At 41.1% G+C, this 16,154-nt stretch overlaps 2 protein-coding genes across 4 annotated transcripts; both read right to left on the bottom strand.

The window, feature by feature from the left end:
* Positions 1–1,404: 1,404 nt before the first annotated feature.
* On the bottom strand, positions 1,405–3,034 carry m17 (IL-6 subfamily cytokine M17). Its single transcript, XM_074617466.1, has 3 exons — positions 2,882–3,034; positions 2,313–2,461; positions 1,405–2,176 (listed from the first exon to the last, which is right to left on the bottom strand). Exons 1-3 carry the CDS (start codon positions 2,934–2,936, stop codon positions 1,712–1,714), a joined length of 669 nt encoding a protein of 222 aa, XP_074473567.1. The 5' UTR covers positions 2,937–3,034; the 3' UTR covers positions 1,405–1,711.
* A 3,608-nt stretch (positions 3,035–6,642) lies between these two features.
* Positions 6,643–16,154, bottom strand: taok3b (TAO kinase 3b). 3 transcript variants are annotated; one of them, XM_074617463.1, is made up of 9 exons: positions 15,790–16,154; positions 15,272–15,406; positions 13,696–13,932; positions 13,449–13,577; positions 13,150–13,353; positions 11,427–11,666; positions 10,032–10,244; positions 9,573–9,755; positions 6,643–7,394 (listed from the first exon to the last, which is right to left on the bottom strand). In XM_074617463.1, the coding sequence occupies exons 3-9, from the start codon at positions 13,879–13,881 to the stop codon at positions 7,233–7,235; spliced, it is 1,317 nt and encodes a 438-aa protein (XP_074473564.1). In that variant the 5' UTR covers positions 13,882–13,932; positions 15,272–15,406; positions 15,790–16,154; the 3' UTR covers positions 6,643–7,232. The 3 variants fall into 3 exon arrangements, with proteins under 3 accessions (XP_074473564.1, XP_074473566.1, XP_074473565.1); XM_074617465.1 differs by having other exon boundaries at positions 13,696–13,995; positions 15,272–16,153; XM_074617464.1 differs by having other exon boundaries at positions 15,272–16,152.

Here is a 16,154-nt window from a genome sequence, read left to right as displayed (position 1 = left end):
CCACATAGAGTGTTTATGCCAGCGCCCGACCCTAACTTCAGCTGTACTTTGTGTTTGTTAGCATGCTAACACGCTAAACCAAGATGGTGAACATGGCAGACATAATACCTGCTAAACATTAGCATGTTAGCATTGTCACTTTGAGCATGTTAGCATCATGATGTGAGCATTAAGCTGAAGCACGCAGGCTCACAGCTAGTATGGCTGTAGACTATTTCCTTGTTTTTAATCTCATGTTACATGGGAATACCCTACAGAAAACTATAATGCAGTTGAGAGTGGGCATTTTTCTTGACCTTGGAAACAGTACTATAGTTTGACCAAATGTGTATAGTATATTGCAGTTGTGCAGAAGTTGCCACATGTTCATAGTGATGTGCTGAACACAGGTGGATCGGTTGTTACAGCAAAAGGCCCCTCCTGTTGTGTTCAGGTTTGCATGTTCTTCCTTGTGCAGATTATCTGGCGTTTCTCCAGAGTCAGGTGGATTAGGGAGTGTTTTACTTGGAGGATTTATGACTATAGTCCAACACATACAGTACTGTAGCCTGTCTGCTGGGGTGTACTTCATCATTGCTCTCTGTGGTCGTGTAAAGCATTAAGTGGTGAAAATAAATGAATAATGTAGACTGAAGAATGGCTGTTGTCCTGAGGTAGCCTCTGCGTTTGTGCTTTAAATAAAGCAGAGTTATAACAGGGAACTTGATTCATGACCCAGAGTGAATCCCCCATCTACTTCCAGTTTCCCGAGAGCTTGTGATCTGAGGAAAGTTTAGTTAAGCATTACTTCATTCCAGCAGCAATATTTGGTATCTTTGTTATATATACATATATGTAGATGACAAGTTTGCGTGCAGCGTCTGTTATTCATCTATTTTAAAATTAGGGGTTTTCTGCAGACTCCTCTTTTGTTTTCCCCATCTCACCCTTCACACACTTGCGTCTCCATCTATATGAGGGTGCAAACAACACATACAGTGATCTGACCCACGCACACCCACACCTTGTGACTGGCCAGACAGTCCGCCAGTTTCATGAAATCTTTCCTATCCGATACTGCCTTGTGTTGAACACATGCGTCATTCTGAGCTGATATCCCACAGTCAGCGTCTCCGCAGCTTCCTGATTTTCTTTTAACCCCTCTTGATGGATGTTATTCTGCACATGATGCTTCCAGCACAAATTATACTATTTTAGTTAGTTTTATTTACACTTTTTTGCAGAGACAATCTTTGTTAAGCAGTGTAGAAACAGATATATTGTTATACAAGCTGAGTCCAGCAAAGACGAAGACGCATGTAGTGTATGAAAATCTATTTTTGAGTTTTTCCAGACACTCCCGTGTTGCTGAAATTGTACATTATTGATGCAACCACACTGAGAAATGAAAGATCATAGAAGAAGTACAGCTGCAAAGTATCCTTTAATAATTCTGTACACAGCAAATAAGTTTACATCAGCAAAGTAGAACCTTACATAACATATTAGACATTAAATATACATAGCTTGCATAGATACCTTCACACTTGCTCTTTAACAGCATCCCTCTTATCAGAAATAAGAAAATAAATAATAAATACCATAAATAGGCTTCATTACACTGATGTACCCGCCACCTTCATACTACTCACTTATATCTTTTATAGTCTTCATCAACCCATTGAGGATAAGTGCTGTTGAAAAACTGTCTAAGGCCAGCCTTAGGTCATCCTCAGAAGAGTGAGTTAATTTGTATCCTCCTCCTGCACACTTTGTTTTTTAGAGTCCTCAGTTCTCGAGTAACGTTTGACAGCAGCTTCAGGTAGGTCTTCAGGACAACACATCCGTAGACCTTCTGCTGGAAGACGTTCTGAGGCGGCGGTAGTGTCGTCGGCCCTCCTGCTGGCTCTGGCATGGGCAGGTTTGGGAAGAGGCTCTGATAGAAGCTGTTTACGAGAGCGGCCAGGCTCCTGCTGCTGGCCCTGACTCGGTTCAGGTCTGTCAGCAGCGGGCTCGTGGGTGACTGCAAGTCCGTCTGCTGCTCGTACACCCGTTTTAAGTGCGGGAAGAAATCTTGGAGATGCGTGTAGATGCTCACGATCCTCTCTGAGTGCTCCAGGCCGGAGATGTTGGGGTCAGGGACGTCGTTGACTGACACCTTGCAGAAGAGCTCTGACATTTCTCCTTGAGAGGCTTTCTGCAAAAAAAAAAATATCAGACTAAGTTAAAGAGGAACATGAATAGTTGGCATATTGTGTTTTTAAAACAGGGTGGAGTTGATGAAGATTTAACACGGCAAAATAAAAATGCAGCACTTTTATGTCTGTACTCACATATGTTTTGATTAGGTCGCCAGATTGCTTATGTATGAGTCTGGTAAGCTTCAAGGTCTGCTGCAGAGAATTCCCACACTGCTGGTTTCTGCTTGCTGCCACAAATCGTGTTGAATCAACAGCCATAACCAGCAGGAGAGAGAGTAATGCTGCGGAGAAAGGAAGCTGGTCAGTTAAGGTTATCCTGCATCCTAGCGGTGAGGGGAACTTAAAAGCCACAAGTAGGAAGGCAGGAGTGATAAAAATAGACTTGAATAGAAATATTCAGCAAAAAAAGGACACCAGAAGTCTGCTATGTTATCAGTTCAGACATTTTATAGAACCATATACTGTAGTTAAAGTATGTTTAGATGCCAACAAATATTATCAGTCTCTTTAAATATTGTCCAGATTCTCCAAAACTAATTCACTATAACTAGAAAACGACATGTGTTCAAAAAACGGTTGAATCTGAAACTTCAGTCAGTTTCACAATTGCTGTAAGGCACCGAAAATAACCACAATGGAAAGTAAAGATGCATTATTGTTTTGTATTTTAATAGAAAAGTAGATAAATAAATCAAACTTACTTGTTGCTGGTTCCATAAACTGTTTAAAATGCATACTCTTTACATGACCATTCATTCTCCACTCGGTGTCACAGGCCAATTGCACGGACTCGTCATAATCACACTGCTTTCAAACTTTTTTAAAAGACAGAAACCACACATTTGTCATAGGAGGAAATGACGTGCACTTTGTGAGGCAACCAAATTTCCCAGAATGTCCTTTTTTTTCAGATGTGCATTTTTTTTCTCTCTTTCCTCTGAACCAAACAAGAGGTTAACGTCCCAACATGCCTGGTCACAGAGCAGGCATGTAATGTCTGATTATTATTACTAATATGTGTGACCTTATGCAGTTATTTTTAATAGCACTTCCTTTTTATTTGGGCTCGGAAAAAATATACTAGAAATGTGATATATTTAAATTGCTTGTGGAACATTAATCTGCTGTATTTAGAAAACTACGTCAGGCGTGTGTGAAAATAATTTTAATTCTTTGGTCAGCCCTTTGACACAGTTCACTGACAGGCTTTTTTTAGAGAGTGTGGGTGTGAAGGTGAGAACTTTTTTACATCTACCACAGTAGATGATGTTACTTGTGCACTTTCTACATAATAAGAGCACCTTGGGGGACGTGTAAAGTTTCTTAAATTCAAGTGAAAGCATGTATATGAACTTTGAGAAAACCATACTTTAACAATCTATTACCAAAAAGGGATTTGTGTGGTTCTTCCCATGGCTTTACTGACTTAAATATGACTTGAATAAATCAGCAACAAGGCCACACTCATGCAGTTATTGGTGCCCCAGATGCTACATGTGTATTTCAGACAAGAATTGGGTCTGAAATAAATGAAAAGTGTCATAAAACAATACCCTGAGAAGTAGTCTTAACTGTTTTAGCCACCTTCTCTTGATTTTTATGCAGAATTTTGTCATTATAACCGTTAACAACTGCTCCTCAGGCCATTGCGTGTCTTTTTTGCAGCAATATTTTCATGAGGGCAGATTTACGCAGGAAGCTGGCAGAGTCACAGGAAATGCATTTCTCAATCAGAAACTTTTACAAGTGCGTAAAGGGGAGGGTCTGCTTTAGCTGAAGTAGGCAATGTGTCACTGTCATCAGACCGCAAGTTTAGGCTTCTGATGGGCTGTGCTCACGCTATCCGAGGATGATTTCATCGTGACATATTGCATCCTCCAGGGATTTGTTTTGGCAGTTATGTAAGGAAGGGACTAGGAGGATTGTGTAAAATATGAAAATAACCCAAACTGATGTAAACTCATCTTCGTCACCTCCACCACCACTAATTTCTAGGAATGATGGTCACTTCCGCCCGCTTGTAGACACACTATGAGGTGTTTAGCTCTCTGCATCACAGGGTTAACAAGAGGTCAGACTACAGCTCACTGAGTGTTTTGACGGTCGTCTTTGTTTTAATCATCCACACTAGATGCGGCATTGCTGTCAAACCACTGACTACTTGAGAAAGGGCAGGGGGAACTCGACGCACCACAACACCGTCAGCACTACTGCAGGTAAAGGCTAACCACTCTGCTGCCATCCTCGGGGCTTTCCAGTTGCCCCAGGGGATAAAAGAGGGGTTGTGGTGAGGCGGGCAACGGCTGCAGATGCCGCCGCAGATGTTGACAATTCAAGATAACTACATTCGGATTCCTGCCAGCATATACAGTACAGGCATGCCAAAAAAAAAGCCCCCAATCGACACCCTAAATCAAGCAAGAAATGTAAGGAAACCTAGCAAACACTGGATGCTCAAAAGTGTAGCTTCCCTCTCACTTCCTATTCCCATTTCAAAGTTCTGGTTTTCACAAGTTAACTTTGACCTGCATGTGTACATTGCAGTAAATTTACAATAAACAGCATTTGATATAATGTAGGTCACAGCGGTCACATCACACCAAAGAAAAGCAAAAGTAAGAAGTCCCTGTCAACACAAGCGAGCGTTACAAGGAAATACAACCACAAACAAAGAGAAACGCACTGTCATTAGATGCAGGATGTCGATTGAGACTTTTCAACAGAATCTCTTTTATTTTGTCTTTGAACTGCACAGGAAATGGTGAATAAGGTTGTTTAGGAAAGTCCCCTTTATTCTAACTAAATACATCTTTCTAGTAACTTAAAATTCACACAAATTGTAAGGTTCATAACCGTTCCCGAAGCTCTCAGGCAAACCTTATTCAAGCACCCCAATAGCACTTTTTTTTATGGGAACCATTTGTCCGCAAGGCTTCAGTTATAATGTGACCAGACAAAAGGCCTTACTGCATATGAGAAACTTTTTTCATCAAATTTCAGAAAGTTTGTGAAAATGTAAAAGGCTGAAAAATCGAGAGGAGCCATTCAACTTCAGAACACACTCTGGTCAAACATAACAAATTCAGATTTTTAGGTTTCTACGTGTAAAACAAGAGCATTTAAGTTCTATAGCCATCAGAAATAGAATAGTCAGTATATTCCTCCGTTTAAAATACTTTGTTAATTCGGGGGACATCTTCCACCTTTCAGCCCTGTGAGGAGGAACATGACCGAACATTAATACATGTCGTGGCTCTGAAATGAAAAGAAAAAACAGGTGAAGAAATACCTGCTAAACATAACAGGGTTGCATTCAAGACCACCACATTAAACAATGTTTCAAAAACTGACCCGTGATAAAATAGTATTTATTTTTTCCATACATATACTTCATTTTTAGAGGGTTTCACTGCATGGGGTACTCTAAATATGTCATGAGTGTTTGAAAAACTTAGTAGTGTTTTGACTCAGAGGGGGTTTCAAAATGCTTCACGTTTACATTTTGTAAAAATCAATCGTCTCTCCAAGACAAAAAACTACAAGGCTAAAGGTGGTATTAGAAATTAAGCACCAAACAATTACCTTTCCATTCAGTACAAATGGAAACATTGTGCAACCTGTTCAATGACCATAATGAACATGGCAAAAAATATGTAAATCTGATCATTAGACACTAATTACTCAAATGCAATCTGGACCCACGTGTTGTGTTTGATCCATAAAAGATCGTGGTACTGATATTATAAGAAGTCTGTGGTTCCATCCACCAGCATTTATACAATCTGAGAGTCTAGTGATTTGACTTAGCAATATATTGAGCTATCGTATGACCATATCTCTATATTATAAAACAAAAACGAAGCAAAGTCTTTAAGCTCTGTTATCAGTAATAGACCAGTGTCTCTGTATGTTCTAGCTATATTCTCATGTACAAATATTCATATCAAAAGTTATACAGCACAATTCTCACCATTTTTCCTTTACAAGAACTCTGATTAGTGAACATTAAATGATTCACAAGTTTAGATGAAACCAAAACAAAAATGGTGCCGGCCTCAGTTAAATAAAATATAAATATAACAAACACGGAACTAAAATCTGCTTCAGGCACAACTTAAATAAAGGCATTTGTGAAATTATCATATCAAATATGCCGCTTATGTCCAGTATCCATAGGCTTTAAAACAAAACCAAAAAAAAAAAATGCTTTTATTTACAAACAGCTAAAATCTCTTGACAGATTCATGCTTCACTTCACAACCTGAATTTGTCCTTAAAGTGCATGCAATAATAAGCAGTTTTACCAAGTGGGATCTTGAGTTGTGATAAGATAAACGGGTTGATCAAGCTAACGCCAATTGATCCTACATATCAAATAAAAGAAAAGGTAAGAACTGTTGCCTAGAAAAGTGAGGGACCACAGTATACTGTATGCATAAGCACAATATGGAAGTATGAACAAAAAAATAAATAAATAAATGAATAAACTCTGACTTTATCCAGTGACCCCATACAGTAATATTCACATTCAGAGCATAAAATAAAAAAAGAACAAAATAAATAAAAACCAATAAAAAAAGACAAAGCAGCTTAACACCACGGGGGAGTCCGCAGCTCACATTCCACAATGTCCCTCCATGTAACACACACATTAAGCATCATACGAACATGATGGGTTTCTACTTAAACATATCAAAGTGCCAATTTTACTAAAATTTCCTGATTTATTCAATTCATACCAAAAGGAGGAAATGGCATGGAGGAAAAAGAGTCTGTTATTTTCAACACATAAGTTTTGAGTTTACACTGACTAGGTTTGATTTTTATTGACATGTTTGTTGTAGATTCTTTTGTTTTTACTTTCCCCCCTTTCAAGTTTCACAAAAGAAGTTCTCATTGCACGTTAACACCTCGATTCAAAGATGCGATATCTAAGAGAGAAGAAAAGCAATGGAGAAAGTTATCCAGCTTCGTCACCGTGGACGTGACAAAAACGGTCAAGTGGACGCGAAAAGGGCACGGATATGTTGTCCTCTAAAGATAAATCCACTTTCATCTGTTGTCTTCTTTGGGGAAGTCCAGAGATCCCAGGCTCCCAAAGCCGAGGCTTCGACTTTCTGTGTCAAAAGTGTTCATTTCTCTGTCCTGACGTTCCAACAAGTGCTTGATCTTTTCTGTGCGCTCCTTCTGAAGAGCGGCCAGTTCCTCTTCAATCTGTAATCGGAAAAACTTGATGGTAGTTATTTCATTATTGGACTTTAACTTCCATATTTGTGTTTTGCCCTGCTAGAGATGGCGCCTTGTTGTCAGTATTTGTCGTCACAGTAAGACGTCACAAAGCACACTCACTAGATTGATCGTCACATTAATCTATAATAAAATGTATCACTTGTAATACAGACATATTTTTTTAAAGTCCAAGTTGCAGATTGCTTACTCATATAATGAATACTGTACTGTACCAAAGCGTGTAATAGACCTGTCCACCAGAGGATAGCGTGTCACATTTTGCCTCACCAAGGTGTGAATATTACACACGTGTATGAAGGTGCAGTAGCCTACCAGCAGGGGGCAACAAAACCACTCAGTTAGGTTTAGGAAAACCACGTAAACTAAGTAAAATACATATGAAAACAACGTGACATCGGAATGGAAAACACGTCACTACAAAACGTGACAAAACTCCCGTCTCGAGCTCCGGTTTCCTGGTTGAAAGTCCTGTGTTTGTTGGACACATTCACCTCCCCTCCTCCCCGCCATAAGCCATTTTTCTCAGTTTATTCTGTATCACTAGCTCTGAGTGTAGCATATTCACGCATTTACATTGCAGTCAGTACAGACTACATGGCGTGAAAATGACACGCCTAAAAGAAAGAACAGTTGCGCATTATTGTGTTATTCAAGCGCCTTTTCGATACATTTCTTGTCACTGAGTGTCACTGTAAATACGCTGATGCTAACCAGGTATAATGCTTACCATGATCAACATCTTAGTTTAGCTTGTTAACATGGTAACATTTGATTATTAGCACTAAACACTTAGTACAGCTGAGGAGGCAAAGTATTGGACAAATACAAATGTTGACCTGATGATGACCCCCTAATCCTGAGAGAGACATGAATATATTATGTACCAAATTTTGTGACAATCCATCTCATAGTTGTTGAGATTTTTCAGTCTGGACCGACCGACCAAGCCCCAAAGGAAGAGCACCAGTCGTTGATTGCCAATTCTCGTAGTGGCCAAACGGTGGTACTACAACTTCCGTGTTCGTCAAGTGATGCCATTGGGCCCAAAAATACTTTTTTGAGGTAAATGTACTACCCAGTATGAACACTTGAACAGCCCTTATTTAAATCATTAGGTCCTATATGTTGTAAAATGCACTAATAGCCAAATCCAGAGTAATTTCCCTTCGGCTGTGACCCCGTGACCGAGACATACTACTGTGCCTGCTCCATGGACCGAATGGATGTGCAAGATCACTGGAAGATCCGGTTACTTTTCCACCCTGTAAGTCGAGCCATTTTGGCATCGCTGTATCCAGTTCTCTTAATACATCCATGCGAGCGACCGACATTGTCATCCCCCAGAGCGCTAAACACATTTGAACAAAAAACTTGATTTTGCAATAATCATGATGTCTTGTGGGACACCTAACAATGAGGAAGTAAAGCCAATGTCAGCAAAACAAAAAAAGGCCTTTGAATAATAAAAGGCCTTTAACCTTTCAAATGACCCCATGGCTTTTCCTCGAGCAACACCCCCACGAACAAACGTTTTACAGCAAACAATTTACTTTTAAGAGGGTAGCACGCTCATGGGAGTCACGTGACTCAGATCACATGACCCATTGATGAGTTTTGAAATTTGAACACCTTCATTACACTTCACCCCCTGATGAAGACTTGATTTAATAAAGGATTTTTACTACTTCCTTTAAAAGTAAGCTGGACAGTCAATTTTTTTCTATTTTTATTTACTTTTTTTGCCCAATTATCCGCTGCACTTCAGCCCTTTTCACTTCCTCTACTGCAGGAAGGCTGCAGAGCTCTTGAGTCACCAGCCAGCGATGACCTTCAACAGTAGGATGAGGGTGTGACACATCACCCCCAACTGTGCAATTCCAACCAACCATTAGGAGTTGGTGGAACCCCCGACTGCTAACGTGCATGTCCAGGAACGCATGTCCGGGCCAGAGGTAACTGAACCCGACATCTTCCTCTTAACACGCTTGTATTTGTAGTCACTAGCAGTGTACTAAATTGGAAACTGCTGCTGTCAACAGGTGTTTCTCCGGACATGTATCTATCCTGAGGTCATTTCTTTATAGACTACAGTATCATTCTACATTCACTTAAGGTATTTTATAATGGATCATTTGATCTTACCTTCTGTTCAAGGTGCGCTCTGCGTATGGAGACCTTCTGCTCCAGTTTCTGCTGCTCTCGCTCGTGTTGGGTCTCCATCTGTGACTTGGTTTTTCTCTGGTAGGCGTCCAGGAGCTCCATCTCTTGCTTCAGCTGCTGCTTCAGAGCTTGGCACTCAATTTCCTGCTCTGCGTCTAACCGCATCTAGAGACCCGACGAGACGGAGGTAGTTACACACACATTAACACGCAAGCATAGGTTGGGCCTCATTGATGAAACTAAAAGGCCAACAATTTTTTGAAAAAAGATTAACAGCGCTCTAAATATTCAAATGTGTGATGAGTTTGTAAAATGTTGATGCACATAAAGTTGTTGCCATTAGTCTGAGGGTGAAGAGCAAATGTGTAAATATACAACATACAAATGATGAATGAGGCGCACTTGTGCTATTCATGACAAGATGCTTCGGGATCCTCGTACCGCTTGTGAGGCCATCATCTCGTTGATGCTATGCTCGTACTGCTCGGCCAGTATGGCCAGCTTGCGTGTCTGCTCCTCTTTCAGGCTCTTCAGGATGTTCTTATGGTCGCCTTTGGGAGAGACCTCCAGCTGGTGGTTCCTAAGAGCTTTGTACTGCTTGTTCTGCACCTTGCAAGTGTCCTGGAACTGTTTCTTGATCTGCATCTCCAGCATCTACAGAGGTTTGAAAGAGAAACACAATCAAAAGGCAATTACAGGTATGACATAAAGCAGTTTTTGTTACTGGTTTTGACTTTAGCATGGATGCAAAATAATTATACTTAACAATAAAACATATCTCTTAATTTGATGGACAAGCAAACAGCTTGCATGCATTTAATTTCACCTTGTTTTCAAGCTACTGTACCAATGTAGAGTAAATCATTTGAAGTGGATTAAGTGGTGTAAATAATTCAATTGTTAATTAATTTATCTTAATTTTTTTGCGATGCCCTTGATCATTTCAGTTTGCACACAGAAAGTGAGCTTTTTTTTCTCAACATTGTAGCTAAAACAAAACAAAAAAAAGTGTCAATAGATAATAGAAAAGATTTAAATTAGTGAAAGATATCATAGAAATGTTTTGGAGGAAGCAGTTGTCATGGCAACATTATTAATGTTTTTTTTGTTCTACAGATTTCTGATGGGCAATTTATGGTGCCTTCAAATGAAACTCGGGAGCTCGTGTTTACAACATTGGAAGTTGTGTACACATATGCTTGGCGTTCGAGTGGTTAAGTCGTGCCGCTGCTAAGCAACTGCAATATTAACATTACTGTCGGCGTCTCAAGAAGCCACAGAGGCTAACAATTTAGCAAGCTAGCAAGTGGGTAACATAATGCAGGAAATGCAAAGGCATGACGGAGGGAGAAGATGAGGCCATTGGGAATATCAACATCTTCCTCAGACGAATTATAAAATTACAAAGAAAAACAATATACGACTAAAATTACGATATATTAACTTATTATGCACTGAAAAATGTACTTCCAAGGCCTCCACCATTTCTGACAACGTCAACAAACACGTCACAACTCGTAAACTCTGAGCTTTCAGAAACTTTCAACTTACGAGGTCCTGAACACAAGAGGGAGGCGTTCATATGGACTCTTCTCGTGAACACGGTAAACACGACCCCAGTTGAAGGCGCCATTAGAATAAGAATACAAGGCACATTTTAGGCAAGCCGAAGGTCAGAAGGTCAGAGTAGTAGAGGGGACAGATGTACAGTATACCGGCAGAGCTTTCATATCAAACCCATAATGTAATCATGAAACATGTTACGTCCCCCACAACATTTTCTGGATATCAACTCACTAAATAACCACATAGTGGCAAAGAGAAAGTTCAGGGCACCTTGAGGTTTCTGGGCTGCTGCCGCTGCTCCAGAGTGTGTTTCCTGTGTAGTTCTCTCTGCCGCCGGCCGTTGTACTCCTCCTGGTTCTCCAGCTCCGTCTGGTGCTGCAGCCGCATGAGTTCAATGCGCAGCTTCTGCAGCATCTGCAGCTGCCTGCGCTCCATGTCCTGCGTGGACTCGTCCTGCCGGATCATCAAGGCATGTTCCATCTCCTTCTGGGTCCTCTTCTTGTTCAGCTCCTAGGACAACAAGTTGGATTGTAATGTCATTTTTTTAATGACAACATGCGCAAAATCAGCTTTCCAAACATTCTGTAAGGCTGGTTGAACATGAATGACCAGAGCTGTGTGTCTTAGCACTATTTTTCTACATATGAGCACTGCATCGCTTCTCATGGAAGAACAGCACTTGACTGCTTCCACTTGTTCATTTTGGTGTCCCCTCGATATTCAGTGTTCGGTCCTCTTCTTTTATACTTCTTTTTTCAGATATATTTCTTAAATGTAGTGTTTTCTTTTATATACTTATGTCGATGATGCTAACTCCAACAAAAAGTGCAGTGTGTAGGATCTGGCAGCATTTAGCGGTGAAGTTTCACATCGCAACCACCTCAGACTTTCTCCTGTGTGCCAAGTGGATAGGAGAACTACGGTGTCTGACACATAAACGTGAAAACGTGAAAAAGGCAAATGGCCCTATCTAGAGCCAGTGTTTGGTTTGTCCGTTCTGGGCCACAGTAGAAACATGGTGGCCGACTCCGTGCAGAGGACCCGCTCTGTATGTAGATATAAACGGCTCATTCTAAGGTAACGAAAACGCAACGATTCTTATGTTTCATTCTTATTAATATTATATTCCATTTCTGCCAATAGATCCCCGAAATGTTACACACTGTTCCTTTACAATACTGTAAGTGACAATTACAGGGTTTCCCAAAGAAAGTGTTTATCCGAGGTGGTAAGTCACCCAGACCGTGACTCGTCTTGTGATCAATTCAATTTGGAAATGACGGCCTAAACAATAGCCACACTAAATACGATCATTTTAGCATGTAACTTGGTGCCTCTGCTCTTTTTACCTGTAGGTTAATGCTTTCATAAAAGTGGCTTCATTTTTATGACGTTAGTGATGGCTGCTGTCAAACACACTGTTAAAACACAGAATTCTGCAGTAGACAAGTCAAATTATTGGTTGGGAATGAGCTAATTTATTCAGCATTCGGCCACCGAGTTTACCGTCTTGTTAAGACACGTTCCCACTGTGGAAATGTAGTTTTGCAAAGTAAAAAATCCCCAAATGCTGTTGGTTCCAGGTTACCAATGTGAGGATTTACTGTTTTTTTTTTTTCATGTCATAAAAATGTAAATTGAATACCATTGGATTTCGGGAAAGTTGGTCAGAGTAGCAGTACGGGTGAATAAGTAATTAATTGATTAATCAAACAGTAATCAACAAGTGATTCATAATGAAAACAATTCGCTTGTAGCCTTATCCCTGACATTTGAATCAATGAAAAGTCATCCATATAAAGAAACTATTTTTTCTGTGGAATGCAGTATTGATTTGGTCATCACCGACAATGATCATTTCACAAAATATTTTTGTGTCAAAACATCTTCGGAAAACGCCGGAAGTCGTATCCAAAATTGTGATATTTCATTTTGAGATTTGTCTGCACAGTTTCATGTGTGTTTTCTGTGATGGTCAAGGAAGTCACATTACCTCTCTCAGTTGCTCCTGTTCAAAGTCGTGCTTCCTGACCAGACTCCGGCGTTTGAGGGCCCTGCAGCTCCGGTCGTAGACCAGCCTCTGCTGGGCCAGCAGGTGAGCTTCCTCCTCAGCCTGAGAGCGCTGTATTGTTTCTTTGTGCCTGGACAGACGCTCCTGCTTCTCCTCCTTGGGTGTACATGGGTCTTCGCCCATCTCCTATAACACAGACACAATAAAAAGGAGTGTGAATTATCTGAAGACAATCTCATAGAAAATGAACTTTTTGCCTTTTATCTATTTGTGATATTTACTTCTTTGATCTTGTCTTTGCAAAGCCTGTACTCTTTTTTCTGATTCTCTAAGAAAGTAGTCAGCTCCTTCTTTTGCTGAGCAACAATCTGTTGCTGGATCCTCCTCTCTTCAGCTGCAACTGATTTCATCTGTGAAGAGATTCAGATTAACACATCCTTTATTGACCTCTGAACTGTCAAAAATGCCACACAAGTTCTGGCATAAAGTTTCCATATTCATAAATAGCGCCTGCTGTTGAGGCTGTACCTCTTTGTCTGTTTGAGCAGCGTGCCGTTTGGCCAGTCTTTCCAGCTCAATGTAAGTGTTGTTCGCATGTGTCTCTAATTCCTTCTGCAGCCGGAGCCTATGCTCATCCATCTCGGCCTTTAGCCTGTTCTCCAGGGCGATCAGCTGCTTCTGGTGCTGCCGCCGCATGCGCTTATACCCAGACATCTGCTCCCGCAGCTCAAAGTCCTGCTCATGCTCCTGGATCTACCTGATGACCTAGACACAGGAACACAGGAAGCAGGAAGTAAAAGAGACGGAGGAGCGGGCAGAGAGAAACCACTGCCATGGTGGAGACAAAGGGGGGGAAGAAAAGGAAGACAGACAGCTGGTAAGTCAGAGGCTATGGCCTAAAAACAGACCACAAACAGAATAGTGCAAACTGGAAAGCAATCAGTTTGCAGATTACTGCACATCCAAAATAACCTAAGACCTTAACAAGGGTTGATACAGTCTGACAATCCTAAAGGGAGTATCAATGCCTTTTAGCAGAAGTGTTGCACAAAAGAGGTGAAGTTCATCAATATACTGCGGTTTAATCCCATTCATACTCTAAAGGTAGACCACCTCTTAATACTAGAATGAATGAATCCATCAATCACTCGGGTCCAACCAATATCTTCCTTTGTCTACAATTATTTGTGTTTATTTTTTCTCTATTTTCTGTTTATCTCTCTTGTCTTATGAAAACTATATGCCATAACACACGAGCATATGCTCTTATTTTGTAAAGTTAGTCTTTGACAGTGAGTTATGAATGAGCCTTCTTGATATTTCCATATCCGACGGGTGTTTTTGGGGATGCATTGTTAAGTACTTTCCTAAACTATGTATTTTTTTTATTATATGTTTATTATGTCTAAAATTATTGATAGATACATACAAATGATGCATTTTCCATACTGTAATTATTTCATGTAATATGCTGCCTGGAAAATGCCACTTTTCAAAACGCCTGGAGGTTTTTTTTAAGCAATCCTCCTTCACATCCCCTTGCAAATTATATATTGTATTTAAATTTTTCGGGTTTTTTTGTATGTGTAAACAAACAAACAAACAAACACTTCAGCACCAAAGGTACCATTTATATGATGCCACAGTTATAGGCTCAAGACCAATCTCTATAAGATCAGAAAAGATGCACCAATAACAATCTAACAACAAATCTCATTGGTATAACAGACATCAGAGATTTATATGGAATATTTATATATATATATATATAAATGCAATGCACACACACACACACACACACACATAAAAGCAGAGGCAGAAGAGAGGGGAAGCTGAGGATGGAGGGAAAAAAATGACATCCATTAACAGGATGTGGTTGCCATGACTACAGATGTACAGCTGAGAACACAGACCCCCCCCCCCCCCCCCCCCCCCCCCCTCCCCTCACCCATCCTCACCCCCTCCTCACCGCCAGCACGCACACACGCACGCGCACACACTAACACACACGCGTTTTTTTTTATGCAAACGCAGAGAGAGAGAGAGAGGAGAGGGATGGAGAGAGAGGAGAGGAGGAGGAGGAGGGGTTGGAGCTGCTGCGTACCAAAGATGCTGATTTGATGGTGGCAATGTGTTCACAGCAGATCTTGCAGTCGAGAGACCGGCTCTTGTGAGAAGTAGGCCGCAGCTCTGGCCTGGTGTCCCTGTGCACAGCCTCATCCCTCACGCAAGCATGGTCCTGCAGGGGGGGAGGAAAAGGAGCAGATAGTGGGGCTGGGTGCTTCCCAGGCCCTCCGCACACACCGTTTCTGCTGCTAGAGCTGCTATTATTGCCGAATCTCCCTGAATGCAGCACACATCCAGCTTTAAATGCATCCTTCACCCTGCGTGTTCCCCACCGCTTTACTGGCTGCAAGTTCTTCCTAGGAGAGAAAAGGGCATTGCCAAACAATCTGCAGGCAACCAGAGGATGCAGAGCCACTGGATGGATGGATGGATGTAGTCGAGGGTTTTTTTTCTTTCTGCTTTTTCTTTTCTCCCCCTCTTCTCTCAAAGAGAGAGGAGGAACCAAATGGCTCCGGTGGTGGTGGTGGATAAAGGGTTGAATTATGCAATGCCTACCATTGATAATCGGAGACAGATAGCACAGGGATGATGTGTGTTGTTACTGCCACTCTTCTTTTCCGTTTCAAAACGCAAGAAATGTTTGGGAGGAGAACCACTTTCCCTGTGTTCCAGTGATCGCATGTGGTGGCAGCATATTTGAGAAGGTTGGAGTCAGATAGTAAGGCACATCCAAACATGGTTTTCCCTCGAATATGTCGCTGGACGATCCGTTTGTATTCCACTCGAATTTCTGTCCTACATTTACAGCGCACTTGGTCATGGTAGGTGGTTCTGGTGCCTTCTATTCATCTCTTTCCTCTGTCCCTCTTCTACACTCCCCCTTCCTTTAAAGAGACACCGCAATACTACAGCCTCTCTCC

This window comes from Sebastes fasciatus, chromosome 19 (assembly GCF_043250625.1).
Source record: "Sebastes fasciatus isolate fSebFas1 chromosome 19, fSebFas1.pri, whole genome shotgun sequence".
Classification (NCBI taxonomy): domain Eukaryota; kingdom Metazoa; phylum Chordata; class Actinopteri; order Perciformes; family Sebastidae; genus Sebastes; species Sebastes fasciatus.
The sequence above is the reverse complement of the archived record's forward strand: the minus strand, read 5'-3'. Positions and strand labels throughout refer to the sequence as shown.